We start from the raw sequence: 14,601 nt of genomic DNA, 5'->3' as shown, positions 1-14,601 counted from the left end.
ACGTGGTTGACTCATTCAGTAGAGTGTGCAACTCTTGATTTTGGGGTTGTAGGTTCAAGCCCCACGTTGGGTGTAGAGATACCTTTTAAAAAAAATGAAATCTACTTTAAAAAAAGTTTTTATTTTGAGCTTATTATCTGGTCAGAATCTTTGTAACTCAAGGGAACTTTGTGTAATTTTTATGTGCTTATTAGCTAATAACTTTTTGATTTTTCTCTTTATCTTTATGGGTATAGTTATATTGTTTACAAATTTTTAAAAAAGATTTTTATTTATTTATTTGACAGACAGATCACAAGTAGTCAGAGAGGTGGGCAGGAGAGAGAGGAGGAAGCAGGCTCCCTGCTGAGCAGAGAGCCAGATGTGGGGCTCTATCCCAGGACCCTGAGACCATGACCTGAGCTGAAGGCAGAGGCTTTAACCCACTGAGCCACCCAGGCGCCCCTGATTATTAAAAATATTACTGTATTTAGGGAAGTTTATTAGAGATTTAACATTTGCAATTTTTATTGGAATAGGTTTTCTTTTCTTTTCTTTTTTTTTTTTTTTAAAGATTTTACTCATTTGTCAGAGAGAGATAGAGGGAGCACACAAGCAGGGGGAGCGGCAGGCAGAGGGAGAAGTACGCTCCCCCCTGAGCAAGGAGCTTTGTGAGGGACTCGATTCAAAGACCCTGGGATCATGACCCGAGCCAAAGGCAGATGCTCAACTGACTGAGCCACCCAGGTGTCCCTGGAATAAATTTTCTTAAGTGGCCTTTTAGTAGATAGAATGCAAAAAACCCCAAAAACTTAAAGCTTTACTCTATCTGAATTCACACCCAAAATAATACCAAACTAGTACCAAGCACTTGATTTTTTTTCAAATAAAGGAATTTTTTCTTCTACTCATTTTAATGCTCATAAACTATATTCTTCAATATCAAAAGTTAGAAACTTTTGTTTGAGTAGGACTTTCAAAGGTTTTCAATAAATATTAATACATATATGTATTTTAGTGAGGAGTGTTCTTGTGAAACCTCCAGTTAAATGGCTTGAAGATGAAGGAGGCCCTTTACCTAAATCCCCTGAGTGAGTAAATTATTATTATTAGTTAAAGCTTTATTTATTTATTTTAGAGAGAGAGCAAGAGAGAGCACGAGCATGAGCAGAGGGAGAGGTGGGGGAGGGGAGAGAATGAATCGCAAGAGGACTCCCTGCCCAGCATGGGGCCCAGTGCTCAGATTGTTCCCACAACCCCAAGATCATGACCCCAGCCTAAATCAAGAATTGGAGACTCAACCGAGACTCTCAGATGCCCCAGTAAGTTATTTTAAAAACAGAATTGCATCTAGGTTTTGATAACAGATTGAAAATAAGCTGATCTTACGTTTAAGTCTAGAACTGTGAAGCTCAAAGGTATTTTGAATACATCTAAAAAATAACACTACTGTTCTTTTTTTCCCCCCTAAAGTTATCCTTGCTCTGAACTTGTCTGTTTGCTGTTTACACAATTAGGGGGACCTTTACAGAAACTTTAGGTCAACTTAGCCTTAAGTAATCTTTGGTGTATGCCAGACAGATTTCTTCATCCCTTTTCTCCAGTCCCAAGGAACTGAGTTCATTTATCTCTACCCAAGGTAACTAACTGGGCCAGAACACAGTGGAAGTTAGCAGGGCACTCCCTCCTGGCTCATCAGTCTGCTCATCAGACAGGTGGTCTCTGTCCTCTCTGAAGATAATGTGCTTTCAAGATCTTGATGCATTTTTATTACATTCATGACTCCTAAAGCTTCCATTGCTGACCATATTTTCATCTTCTCTTGCTTTATACTAATTCCATGTCATAATTTTACTTCCTAAAATTTAGAGCCTGTTTGCATCCTGTTTGATATGGTGTTTTGCTTTTCCAGAGGACTGGATTATTCTAATCCTTGGCATTCCAGCTATGTGCAGACAAGAAATCAAATATCAGCTAATTTGCACATTGTTCATCCAACTATGAAAATATTGCTGGATCTTGGTTACACGACGTTTTCCAATTCAGTTTTGCTAGATTTAACGGGGATTAGGTAAAATCTCCTATTTATTAATTAACATTTAAGATTTGAATGTCTCCTACTTGAGTCTTTACATTTTGACTGTATACATTTTAAAACTGTTAAGTCTTGTGAAATTTTCTTTAGATTAAAAATTTTTATCTTATTTTTAAAGAATTGTATATGAAGACCAATATTTATCATTTGCTTTAAATCATTTTTACTTTTCTCATAAATAGAGCTAAAGGGCCAATTGATTGTGAATCACTGAAAAATGATCTATCAATACAAGCTAGAAAGGCAGAAGAGAAAATAATGAGCACATGGTATCCAAAGGTTATAAGTCTTTTTACCAAGAAGGAAACTCTAGATGCCATCAAACCTGAAAAATTGGATGCATTCTATAACTGTGTTTCCACACTTATGTCAAATCAGGTAAATTTGTTCTATACATCTGAAATAATAATGTTAATAAGATTAGTTTGTTATTTTACTTTATTATTTGTTAAGTTTTTATTTAAATTCCAGTTAGTTAATATACAGTATTGTATTAGTTTCAGATGTACAATATAATGATTCGACACTTCCATACATCACCCAGTGCTCATCCTGCCAAGTGCCCTCCTTAATCCCCATCACCTATTTAATCCATTCTTCCACGCCCCTCCCCTCTGGCAACCATCAGTTTGTTCTTTATAGTTAAGAGTCTGTTTCTTGGTTTGCCTCTCTTTTTACCCCCCCTTTGCTCATTTGTTTTTTTTTTCTTAAATTCTACAGATAAGTGAAATTGTATGGTATCTGATATCTGTGTTTCTCTGACTGACTTATTTCACTTAGCATTATACTCTCTAGCTCCATCCAGGTCATTGCAAATGGCAGGATTTCATTCTTTTTTATGGCTGAGTAATATTCTATCATGTATATATTCCACTATATATACATGCATGCATATACATACACATACATACACCATATTGTCTTTATCCTTTTATCTGTCTATGGACACTTGGGCTGCTTCCATAATTTGACTGTTGTAGACAATGCTATTATAAACATCAGGGTGCATGTATCCCTTGAAATTAGTATTTTTTTATTCTTTGAATAAATGCCTCATAGTGCAATTGCTGCATTGTAGGGTAGTTCTATTTTTAACTTTCTGAGGAACCCCCATACTGTTTTCCACAGTGGTTGCACCAGTTTGTATTTCCACCAACAGTGCATGATTCCCCTTTCTCCACATCCTCCCCAACAGCTGTTGTTTCTTATGTTCTTGATTTTAGCCATTCTGACAGGTGTGAGGTGATATCTTATTGTAGTTTTGATTTGTTTTTCTCTGATGATCCTTGATGTTGAGCATATTTTCATTATGTCTTCTTTGGAAAAATGTCTGTCTTCTTAATTGGATCATTCATTTTTGGGGTGTTGAATTTAAAACTGATGTTTTAGTTTATTATTTTAAGTTTTTTTTAAAAAGATTTTATTTATTTATTTTACAGAGATCACAAGTAGTCAGAGAGGCAGGCAGAGAGAGAGAGGGGGAAGCAGGCTCCCCACTGAGCAGAGAGTCCGATGCGGGGCTCGATCCCAAGACCCTGAGATCATGACCCGAGCCGAAGGCAGAGGCTTAACCACTGAGCCACCCAGGTGCCCCTAGTTTATTATTTTAAATAAGATTCTATTTAGACATAATGCTAGGTAATTATTTTTAAATAAAATAAGAAAAATTTTTTACCATGATTTTAATTTAAATTAGTTTAGCATAAAAATACTTCATTTTTGAAGCAATATCTGAAGCAATCTAAAATGAAAAGAAAATCTAGAAGTATGTGTCAATATTATAAATGATTACTGGGCTCATGCTGAAAGTCTATGAACTATTATCCACAGCTTTATTGGAGAATATTAACAAAGAACTACCCTAATACATTTTTGAACATATGAAATCACAAGTTGGTTGATTCTCATTTTTTCCTCAGTAAAATCTTGACTTGAAATGGAATTGATCATCTTTAAAGAAAATATTAATTTATATTAATTTTATATTTATGGGCTTCTTAAATTTTTACCATTGTGGGAATACAGTTTAAAAAAATAATTTTGAATAAAAACTTTCCCTTTTAGGGGCACCTGGGTGGCTTAGTGGGTTAAAGCCTCTGCCTTCGACTCAGGTCATGATCTCAGGGTCCTGAGATCAAGTCCCGCATTGGGCTTTCTGCTCATCAGGGAGCCTGCTTCCCCACCTCTCTTTCAGCCTGCCTCTCTGCCTACTTGTGATCTCTCTCACTGTCAAATAAATAAATAAATAAAATCTTTTAAAAAAACCTTTCCCTTTTAGAAAATATCTCCAAAGATTCCATAAATTTTTCAATATACCCTTAAAAGGACATATTTAATATCTAGTATATAACCCTGTAATTAATATACAATATTTCCTTTTTACCTTTATCCTCTTCAGAGAACTATAATTATTTGATAAGAAGTAGAGATGAAGAACATTTTGAAGATGGTTTTAGACCTGTATTTATCTGCTTGGCTAAATTTCCAATAGCTGGTTTCTACATAAGAATACATTATTTGGGGGCATCTGGGTGGATTAGTCAGTTGAGCATTCTATGCTGGGTTTCAACTCAAGTCATGATCTCAGGGTTGTGAGATGGAGCCCTGGTCCAACTCTGCATTCAGTGTGGAGTCTGCTTGAGATTCTCTCTCCTTTTGCCCCTCCCCACCATCTCTCTAAAATAAAATCTTAAAAAAAAAAGAATACATTATTTTTCCTTTGGTAACTTACTGTGCACATTTTGAAGTTCCAGTAGCTTCACCTCACCTAGTGATATGCTGGAAATCTGGTGTTAAGGCTGGGGAAGAAAAGTCCTAATTTGTAGTGTTTGCCAATTTCCTGGTGTAAATATTCCCACCATGGTGATTTTTAGTCATCCAAGGTTTAGTAACTGGCTCATAGAAGTTTTGAATATTTAATAGTTGACACTAGGAGATAACTAGCATACCACTGTCCCTCACCTCATGTGCATGTCCCTTCATAACATCCTCACCCTCAGGTGTCCAGCCTCTCCTCCCATTAGTCTTCACCATGCTGTTTAGTTTTCTGTGTGTCAGGGAAAGAATGACTAAAGAATGTGGGAAATTCTAGTTGCCATATTAAGATCGTTGCTATTCAAAAAAAATTAAAGTTTGTATATATTATTCTATTTATTATTTTAGACAAAACTTATTAGGAACATATTGTTCTGAATGAAGAAAATTTTGAGGACTTAATGGACTGATAGAATAGCTTAATTGTAGAAAATAGCTCACTGATTTTGGACTAAAGGTTGGATTTGTACATTCTAAAGTAATAATTTATGATATCATGCAGCTAAAGGATTTCTTAAAGAGAACTGTAGAAGGATTCGTGAAACTCTTTGACCAAGAAGATCAACGTGGGCTGCCAATATTTAAGATGGAACTAACATTTGATGATGATAAAATGGAATTTTATCCTACATTTCAAGATTTGGAAGATGTTGTTTTGGGTTTGGTAGAGCGGATAACTGAAGCTCTACAGGTATTCTGCCATCCTTATGCACTTGGTTTCTTTATATGGGTCTCTTTCAAAATTTTAAATGATGTTGAAACCATAAGGTGAACATGTGCATAAAATATTACAACTATTTTATTTCCATCCTCTAAGTAATTTTAAATTAGAAAGTGCTTTCTTTTTGATAAAGTTCCCTGACTAAAAATGTTGTTTTCCTTCTTAGAACTTTTATTACCATTAGGAATTGATATTTATGTGCCCATTCCATCTTACCTACATAGTTGTGAGCTTCTTAAGGACTAGCTCCTTCTCATGTTTGTTTTCTCTACTTTCTAGTAGAATCACTTAGACATTATAGTAATTCAATAAGTACCTGTTGAATGATAGAAAACTAACTCAAGCTTTTATATTATACTACAAACTATACAATTTTATTTTATTTTATTACTTTTAAGATTTTATTTTTAAGTAATCTCTACACCCAACATGGGGCTCAAACTCCCCACCCCTGAGATCAAGAGTTGCACGCTCAATAGACTGAGCCAGGTGCCTCAAACTATACAATTTTAAATCATGATTTTGCATTAGGTTATCTTTTTTTGGATCACTGAAATCTGAACAGAATGTTTAAAAATATTGTATAAGATCGATGTCTAGACAAATTGAATAGATATTTATTTCATAAACTGTCATTTTAATTTTTGTTAGAATGTCCAAACAGTTCCTTCTTGGCTATCAGGAACTTCACCAACTGTAAATCTTGACACACAACTTCCTGAACATGTGTTAGAATGGGCTCTTACTACACTGAAGTTGGCAATACATCATAACTTAGAAGGCGCAAGAAAACATTATGAGACATACGGTATATATCATATATGTAATATTACACCTCTTATCATAAAAGAATACCACTTTTATTTTTGGTGGAAATTAGGTATTTGGTTGTCTGGGGATGTCATGAATAAAGTAAGAAGAGCCAGAAGTCAGCATTGGCATGGCTTTTAGCAGAATCAAACTTGAATTCTGTTGTTTAGTCCAAAGGGTGAATGTTAACAGGATCAGAGTAATAAAGCAAAAAAGCAGATAGAAGAGATGCTGGAATAAGGAGAAAGCTAAATCAAGGTTTAAATTAAGATAAGAAGAATAGTTTTGAAGAGACTGCAGCTCGTTCTACAGTCTCTTTAAGTGTGTATGGGTCAAGATAGTTATTTGACATTTTCTTAATCAAAATCTTCTATTAATTGGCTTATCTGAACCTCTAAGTTATTGTAAGATCAATGCATACACTATTATCTTTATTTTAAAATGCCATATTTAACCTGGTTTTCCAGTTAAGTTTATTTTATTCTATTCCTATTAATACATTTCATTCTCCATTAATAATATTTGATTAAATAGTCTGCTTCTTTCCATAATCATATCAAAAAGCACTTTATTTTGAATGGGTCTTATTATTGAATTTAAATTAGGTTATTAATTTTCAGTTGAAAAATACAATTGGCTTCTTGATGGAACTGCAGATAAGATGATAGAGACTTTTCAGGCGGAAGATCATACTTTTGATGAATACACAGAAGTAAGTGGTAATTCTAATTTTCATTAATGCCTTTGACTTTCTTTTTAAAATTTTATTTATTTATTTTTGTACTTTCTTTTTTTTAATTAGGTTTTTTTTTCCTGGAAAGTAAATGCTCCAATTAAAGTTATTGGAATTTCTTACTCAGAATATGATTTTATTAAGCTTATATGCTCACCAAATAATTTCTTTTTTTTTTTGTTTGCATTTTTTAAAACATTTCTTTTCAGCATAACAGAATTTATTGTTTTTGCACCACACCCAGTGCTCCATGCAATACGTGCCCTCCTTAATACCCACCACCTGGCTCCCCCAAACTCCTGCTCCCTGCCCCTTCAAAACTCTCAGATTGTTTTTCAGAGTCCATAGTCTCTCATGGTTCGCCTCCCCTTCCAATTTCCCCCAACTCCCTTCTCCTGTCTCCCCATGTCCTCCATGCTATTTGTTATGCTCCACAAATAAGTGAAACCATATGATAATTGACTCTCTCTGCTTGACTTATTTCACTCAGCATAATCTCTTCCAGTCCCGTCCATGTTGCTACAAAAGTTGGGTATTCATCCTTTCTGATGGAGGCATAATACTCCATAGCATATATGGACCACATCTTCCTTATCCCTTTGTCCGTTGAAGGGCATCTTGGTTCTTTCCACAGTTTGGCGACTGTGGCCATTGCTGCTATAAACATTGGGGTACAGATGGCCCTTCTTTTCACTACATCTGTATCTTCTTGATTGGATTATTTGTTCTTTGGGTGTTGTGTTTGATAAGTTCTTTATACATCTTGAGGAGTCTCAACACTGTTCTCCAAAGAGGCTGTACCAACTTGCATTCCCACCAACAGTGTAAGAGGGTTCCCCTTTCTCCACATTCTCTCCAACACATGTTGTTTCCTGTCTTGCTAATTTTGGCCATTCTAACTGGTGTAAGGTGGTATCTCAATGTGGTTTTAATTTGAATCTCCCTGATGGCTAGTGATGATGAACATTTTTCATGTGTCTGATAGCCACACCAAATAATTTCTTTAGTGATTTATTTATTCATTTATTGCTTCAGCAATTATATTCAGACACCTAGCAAGATTTTGGTGGCGTAAAGATAAATAATACATACACATTGTCTTCAGGAGCTTTAATTTGTCCTAGAAGCCAGACATAGGAGTAACAAAGATGATATGTGGAGATAAGTACTTGAATGGAAATGTGAACAAAGTGTCGTGGAAGCAAAGACGAGGGAATGATTGTTTTGGAAGATTGGTGAAGGTTTCTTTCTTTCTTTCTTTTTTTTTTTTTTTTTAAAGATTTTCTGTTTATTTATTTTGACGGAAGAGAGACCACAAGTAGGTAGAGAGGCAGGCAGAGAGAGAAAGGGGGTAGCAGGCTCCCCACCGAGCAGAGAGCCCGATTTGGGGCTCGATCCCAGGACTCTGGGATCATGACCTAAGCTGAAGGCAGGGGCTTTAACCCGCTGAGCCACCCAGGCAACCTGGATTGGTAAAGGTTTCTTGAAGAAGTGAAAAGTGAGCTGGGTTTTGAAGTAAATGTTTTTTTTTTTTTTAAAGATTTTATTTATTTATTTGACAGACAGAGATCACAAGTAGGCAGAGAGGCAGGCAGAGAGTGAGAGAGAGGAGGAAGCAAGCTCCCCGCGGAGCAGAGAGCCCGACGCGGGGCTCGATCCCAGGACCCTGGGATCATGACCTGAGCCGAAGGCAGAGGCTTTAACCCACTGAGCCACCCAGGTTCCCCTTGAAGTAAATGTTTATAGGTGGAGAAGAGAGGGACTGCAACATGAACAAAGACCAAAAGGGTTTAGGGGTGTTCAGAGACTATCAAATGAACCAAAAACAGCTGTAGAACAGGTAACACAGAAATGCAACACATGACAGATTTAGAATATGAAGTTGGAAATGTAAGTTGGAGCCATGTGGGACAATTTTAGGGGATATTTGCTCAAGAGTTTGTACTTTGCTTTGAAGGTTTTTAGCTGTGCAAGTAATATACTTGGATCTGAATTTTAAATGTTTTTTTTTTTTTAATTTTAAGTTTATAGAAAGATTTTTCAGTCTTGCCTCAGAAATAATGCTTTTGCCTCAGTGGGTTCATTTCCCTATGGTGCGTTTGGATTGTGAAGATTTGAAGATAGGCCTAACAAACAAAGCGAAAACCTTTGCAAACATATTATTAAATGACATAGCTTCAAAACATAGAAAAGAAAATGAAAGGTAAGTAGAAGTAATTGGTAAACTCAGAATTATAGGGCTAAAAGAAATATTTTACTAATATAACTCTTGTTTAAACTATAAGAGGCATCTGGCTGGCTCAGTTGGAAGAGCATGCAACTCTTCATCTTGGGGTTGTGAGTTTGATCCCCACATTGGGTGTAGAGAGATTACTTAAAATGAATGAATGGATGAATAAATAAATAAACTAACTTAAAATTTTTTTTAAAAAGATGAAAATATAAGTACTTACAACTTTCTCTTCATAGCAGCTTCCTTTTTAAAAAAATTTTTATTTAGTTTTGCAAGAGAGAGAATGAGAGAGAGAGCATGAGTGGTGGGGAGGGGCAGAGGGAGAAGCAGACTCCCCACCAAGCTGGGAGCCTAATAGGGGACTTGATCCAGGACCCTGGGATCATGACCTGAGCTGAAGGCAGACGTTTAACCGACTGAGCCACCCAGATGCCCCTCATAGCTGCCTCCTAAGAAGTTTCCTTTGTAGTTTCAATGGTCTGGTTTTTGCTTGATACTATGTGAGAGTTGTTTTGAGGCAACCCGGAATTATTAAAAAAAAAAAAAGAAATTGAAATAAACCAGTGTTTGGATACAGGTTGCATGAAAATGGAGGACCTATAGACTTCCAATGATATTGGGAAGATCAGGGATTGTTCCTGACCCCAGTATTTACTTGTGTCACTGAGCTTATTTTCGTCACCTATAAAATAGAGACAGCAGTGCCTACCAGATTCACAAACCCGTGGCCTGCTGTCTGAATAGGTCTTGCAAATAGTTTTATTTGTCTCATGCTGTGTTTCATTTTGTTCAGACACACTTTCAGTTGGCTATCAACCTTTCAAAATTAGAAGATTTTACACACACACACACACACACACACACACACTCTCCAGATCTTTTACTTTTCTTGAAAGTGTGGGAAGACCATGCCATGTTGAGCCTTCAGTGGTAAATGGAGCTGAGAAGCAGTTTTTGTTTTACGCAGGGAATGTGTCCTTTGGTTGGTTCATCCACTGCACAAGCAACTCATCATCCACCTCATTTAACTTATTTGTTGCCTGTCTGGTTCCCAAAGAATCTTAGTTTGTAACTTCTGTAAAGAACATGGTACTCAATCAATATTAGCTAGTATGTTTATTTTCCCAGAAGCAATGTGAGGAAATCCTGTGCTTTGGAATCAGAAAGGCATTCCTAAGTATGCTCTGTCTCACACTGCTTACTTAACTGGGTATTCAAGAGAGTTAAAGAGATCAGCAGAAAAAAATTTAATATAATATAACTTCCACATGAAAAGTATTGAGTATAATATAGTATTAATTACCATAACCATAGTAAAGCAGAGTATTATGTCAGTATTTGCAGTGAATTTGAAGCAATTAAAGAGCATGCATTAAAAGTCCCTGAGACAACAGAAGAGATGATGGATCTGATATCTTATGTAGAAAAAGCCCGGACTACAGGGATTCAAGAGTTGGTTTTACGGATCAAGGTAAGAATCTTTTGATTTACATATTTTAAATTAGTTTCTTTTTATTTCAAAATATGATAAACATATTGAAATTGTGTAAAACATAAAAACACATAAGTTTTAAAGTGCCCACTTATATTGCCATAACTGAAGGTAAGAAATAGGCTATTGCCTGTACCCCTGAATCCCTCTGTATGTGACCTTCTGATCATAACTGCTTCTCTCTCTCTCCCCTAGAGGTCTCCCCTTGGTTTCTACAGTAATCACACATTTTTATTCCTTAGTCTCACCAACTATGTGTTCATCCTCAAACAAGATGGTCTTAAAAATTTTTTCCTTCTTCTGTGATTTCTGCCTTTATTGGTATGCTTATGCCTTCCCCAGCACAAGATTATATATCCATTCACTTATGTTGTACTATAATTCTCTGTTTTAAATATGAAACATAACACACCTACCCCAAATTGCATAAAACATAAACTGTGTAATTTAAAATGTTATAAACACTGCATAATTATCACCCAGGGAAGAAATAGAACCTTGCCAACACATTAGAAGCTCATCACAGTCTCCTCTTTTTCCTAGATGTGAACACTATCCTGACTTTTATAGTAATCGCTTCCTTGCATTTCTGTAGAGTTTTACCATTTAAATATGCATTCTTAATCAATATAACTAATTTTTATCTCATTTAGATTGTTATATAAATAGTCATACTGTTTCTATTCTTTTGAATCTTGTCAACAGTATGTTAGTAATGCCCTTGTTTCTTAACTTAATTTTCATTGCTTTCTTACATTCACTATTATATAACCATGTAATGATTTTTTATTTTAGTTTTATTGTTCTGGATATTTGCTATTAATAGCAATGCTGCTGGGAACATTTCTGTACCTGTATCCTGGTATATATATATATTCATGCATTTCTCCCAGGCATTATAACATGTATTTACTTTCCCATTTACTTGCTAAGGCAAAACTCTTTTCTTTTTTTTTTTCCTGTTTCTAGTTTCTTTTTTTTTTTTTTAAAGATTTTATTTATTTATTTGACAGAGAGAGATCACAAGTAGATGGAGAGGCAGGCAGAGAGAGAGGGAGAGAGAGAGAGAAGCAGGCTCCCTGCTGAGCAGAGAGCCTGATGTGGGACTCGATCCCAGGACCCTGAGACCATGACCTGAGCCGAAGGCAGCGGCTTTAACCCACTGAGCCACCCAGGTGCCCGGCAAAACTCTTTTCTAAAGTAGTTCCAATTTTATACTCCTATCAGCAGTGCCTAAGAGTCTTATTATTTTACACCCTTACTTATGCTTCCTGTTATGAGATATTTTAAATTTGCTAGGCTGTTCTCTTAACTATAGAGAACAAACTGATGGTTACCAAGGGGGGAGGTGAGTGGGGAGGGGTGAGTGAAATAGGTAATGGGGATTAAGGAGTGCACTTGTTGTGATGAGCACAGGGTGATGTATGGAATTACTGAATTAGTATATTATACACCTGAAACTATATTATATTGTATACTAACTAATTGGAATTTAAAAAAGAAAAAAAAATTCTGTTCTGTTGGGTGGAAATCATTGTATTTTTAATTTGCATTTTCTTTTTTTTTTTTTTTAAGATTTTATTTAATTTGACAGCAAGAGAGAGAGCACAAGCAGTGGGAGCAGCAGTGGGAGAGGGAGAAGCAGGTTCCCCGCTGAACAGGGAGTTGAACGTGGGGCTTGATCCCAGGACCCTGGTATCATGACCCGAGCTGAAAGCAGATGCCTACCTGACTGAATCACCCAGGCACCCTAATTTGCATTTTCTTGAAACAAAAGAATTTGAACACTTTTCTTATACTTTTTAAAAATATTTTTTATACGGTGAAGGTAACATATGACAATAGTCTACAGTCTTTGGTTTAAAATCTTATTTGTCTGGGGGCGCCTGGGTGGCTCAGTGGGTTAAGCCTCTGCCTTCGGCTCAGATCATGATCCCAGAATCCTGAGATCAAGCCCTGCATCGGACTCTGCTCAGTGGAGAGTTCGGATTCTCTGCTCAGAGAAAACCCTGCCTCTCTGCTTACTTGTAATCTGTCTGTCAAATAAATAAATAAAATCTTTAGAAAAAAAGAATTAAAAAAAAATCTTATTTGTCTGATATAAGGATTGCTATCTCAGCTTTCTTTTGATATCCATTAGCATGATCAATGGTTTTCCACTCCCTCACTTTCAATCTGGAGGTGTCTTTGGGTCTGAAATGAGTCTCTTGCAGACAGCATATCAGTCTTGCTTTTTTATCCAGTCTGATACCCTGTCTTTTGGCTGGGGCATTTAGTCTATTTACATTCAGAGTAACTATTGAAAGGTATGAATTTAGTGCCACTGTGTTACCCATAAAGTCTCTGTTTCTGTATACTGTTTCTGTTCCTTTCTGGTCTATTTTACTTTTGGCTCTCTTTTCACTTAAAAGATCCCCTTTAATATTTCTTGCAGGTCTGGTTTAGTGATCACAAATTCTTTTAGTTTCTGTTTGTCCGGGAATATTTTTAATCTCCTATTTTAAATGACATCTAGCTTGATAAAGTATTCTTGGTCACATATTTTTCTCATTTAGGACCCTGAATATATCATTCCAGTCCTTTCTGGCCTGCTCTGTCGATAGGTTTGCTTCCATTCTAATGTTTGTACTCTTGTAGGTTATGGGCTTCCTGTCCTGAGCTCCTTTCAGGATTTTATCTTTGTCTCTGAGATTTGCAAGTTTCACTATTAAGGTGTTGGCCTATTTTTATTGATTTTGAGGGGTGTTCTCTGTGCCTCCTGGACTTGAATGCCTCCTGGACTGTTTCCTTCCATAGATTAGGGACGTTCTCAACTAAAATTTGCTCCAATATACTTTTTGTCCCCCTTCTCTTTCTTCTTCTTCTGGAATCCCAATTATTCTAATATTGTTTTGCTTTATGGTATCACTTATCTCTTGAATTCTCTCCTCATGATCCAGTAGTTGTTTATTTCTCTTTTTCTCAGCTTCTTTATTCTCCATCATTTGGTCTTCTATATCACTAATTTCACTAATTCTCTCTTCTGTCTCATGTATCCTAGCAGTTAAAGCCTCCATTTTTTATTATATTTCATTAGTAGCCTTTTTTATTTCACTTTGATTAGATTTTAGTTCTTTAATTTCTTCAGAACGGGATTCTCTACTGTCTTCTATGTTGTTTTCTTTTTTTTTTCCAAGCCCAGCTAGTACTTTATAATTGTTACTCTGAATTCTGGTTCTGACATCTTACTTGTATCCATACTGAGTAGGTTCCTGGCAGTTAGTACTGCCTCTTGTTCTCTTTTTTTGAGGTGAATTTTTCAATCTTGTCATTTTCTTAGTTATTGACCTCCTCCTCCTTTCTAAAACTTTTCATATGCTTATTGACTATTCAGAGTTCCCCTTTTTGAGATGTCTTTACATGGTTTTACCTATTTTTCTTTGGGGTTTTGTGTTTTTTCTTTTTTTAAAGGTTTTATTTATTTATTTGAGAGAGAGACAGACAAGCACGGGGAGAGGCAGAGGGAGAAGCAGATTCCTCACTGAGCAGGGATCCCAGCACAGGACTCAATTATAGGACCCTGGGATTATGACCAGAGCTGAAGGTAATCACTAACTGAACCACCCAGGTGCCCTCTTTTTCTATTGATTTGTAAGAGGCTTTGTTTGTTTGTTTGTTTGTTTTTGTTTTGTTTGTTTAATTATGATCAAGTATACACAAAATTTTTTAAGTGTGCTGCTCAGTG

At 36.0% G+C, this 14,601-nt stretch overlaps 1 protein-coding gene across 4 annotated transcripts in view; it reads left to right on the top strand.

Moving 5' to 3' along the window:
• The window catches only part of DNAH12 (dynein axonemal heavy chain 12), a 221,501-nt gene that overhangs the window by 31,013 nt on the left and 175,887 nt on the right, over positions 1 to 14,601 (top strand). For all 4 annotated transcript variants that reach the window (XM_059161254.1, XM_059161256.1, XM_059161257.1 and 1 more), the window contains 8 exons: positions 998 to 1,070; positions 1,892 to 2,050; positions 2,257 to 2,452; positions 5,391 to 5,579; positions 6,261 to 6,417; positions 7,040 to 7,131; positions 9,177 to 9,355; positions 10,721 to 10,856. In XM_059161254.1, the coding sequence (XP_059017237.1) occupies positions 998 to 1,070; positions 1,892 to 2,050; positions 2,257 to 2,452; positions 5,391 to 5,579; positions 6,261 to 6,417; positions 7,040 to 7,131; positions 9,177 to 9,355; positions 10,721 to 10,856 (1,181 nt within the window). The remainder of the gene's footprint in view (positions 1 to 997; positions 1,071 to 1,891; positions 2,051 to 2,256; positions 2,453 to 5,390; positions 5,580 to 6,260; positions 6,418 to 7,039; positions 7,132 to 9,176; positions 9,356 to 10,720; positions 10,857 to 14,601) is intronic.

The sequence above is a fragment of the Mustela lutreola genome, chromosome 2 (genome assembly GCF_030435805.1).
Source record: "Mustela lutreola isolate mMusLut2 chromosome 2, mMusLut2.pri, whole genome shotgun sequence".
NCBI classification, from domain to species: Eukaryota; Metazoa; Chordata; class Mammalia; order Carnivora; family Mustelidae; genus Mustela; species Mustela lutreola.
This window is presented reverse-complemented; position numbering and strand designations above follow the sequence as displayed.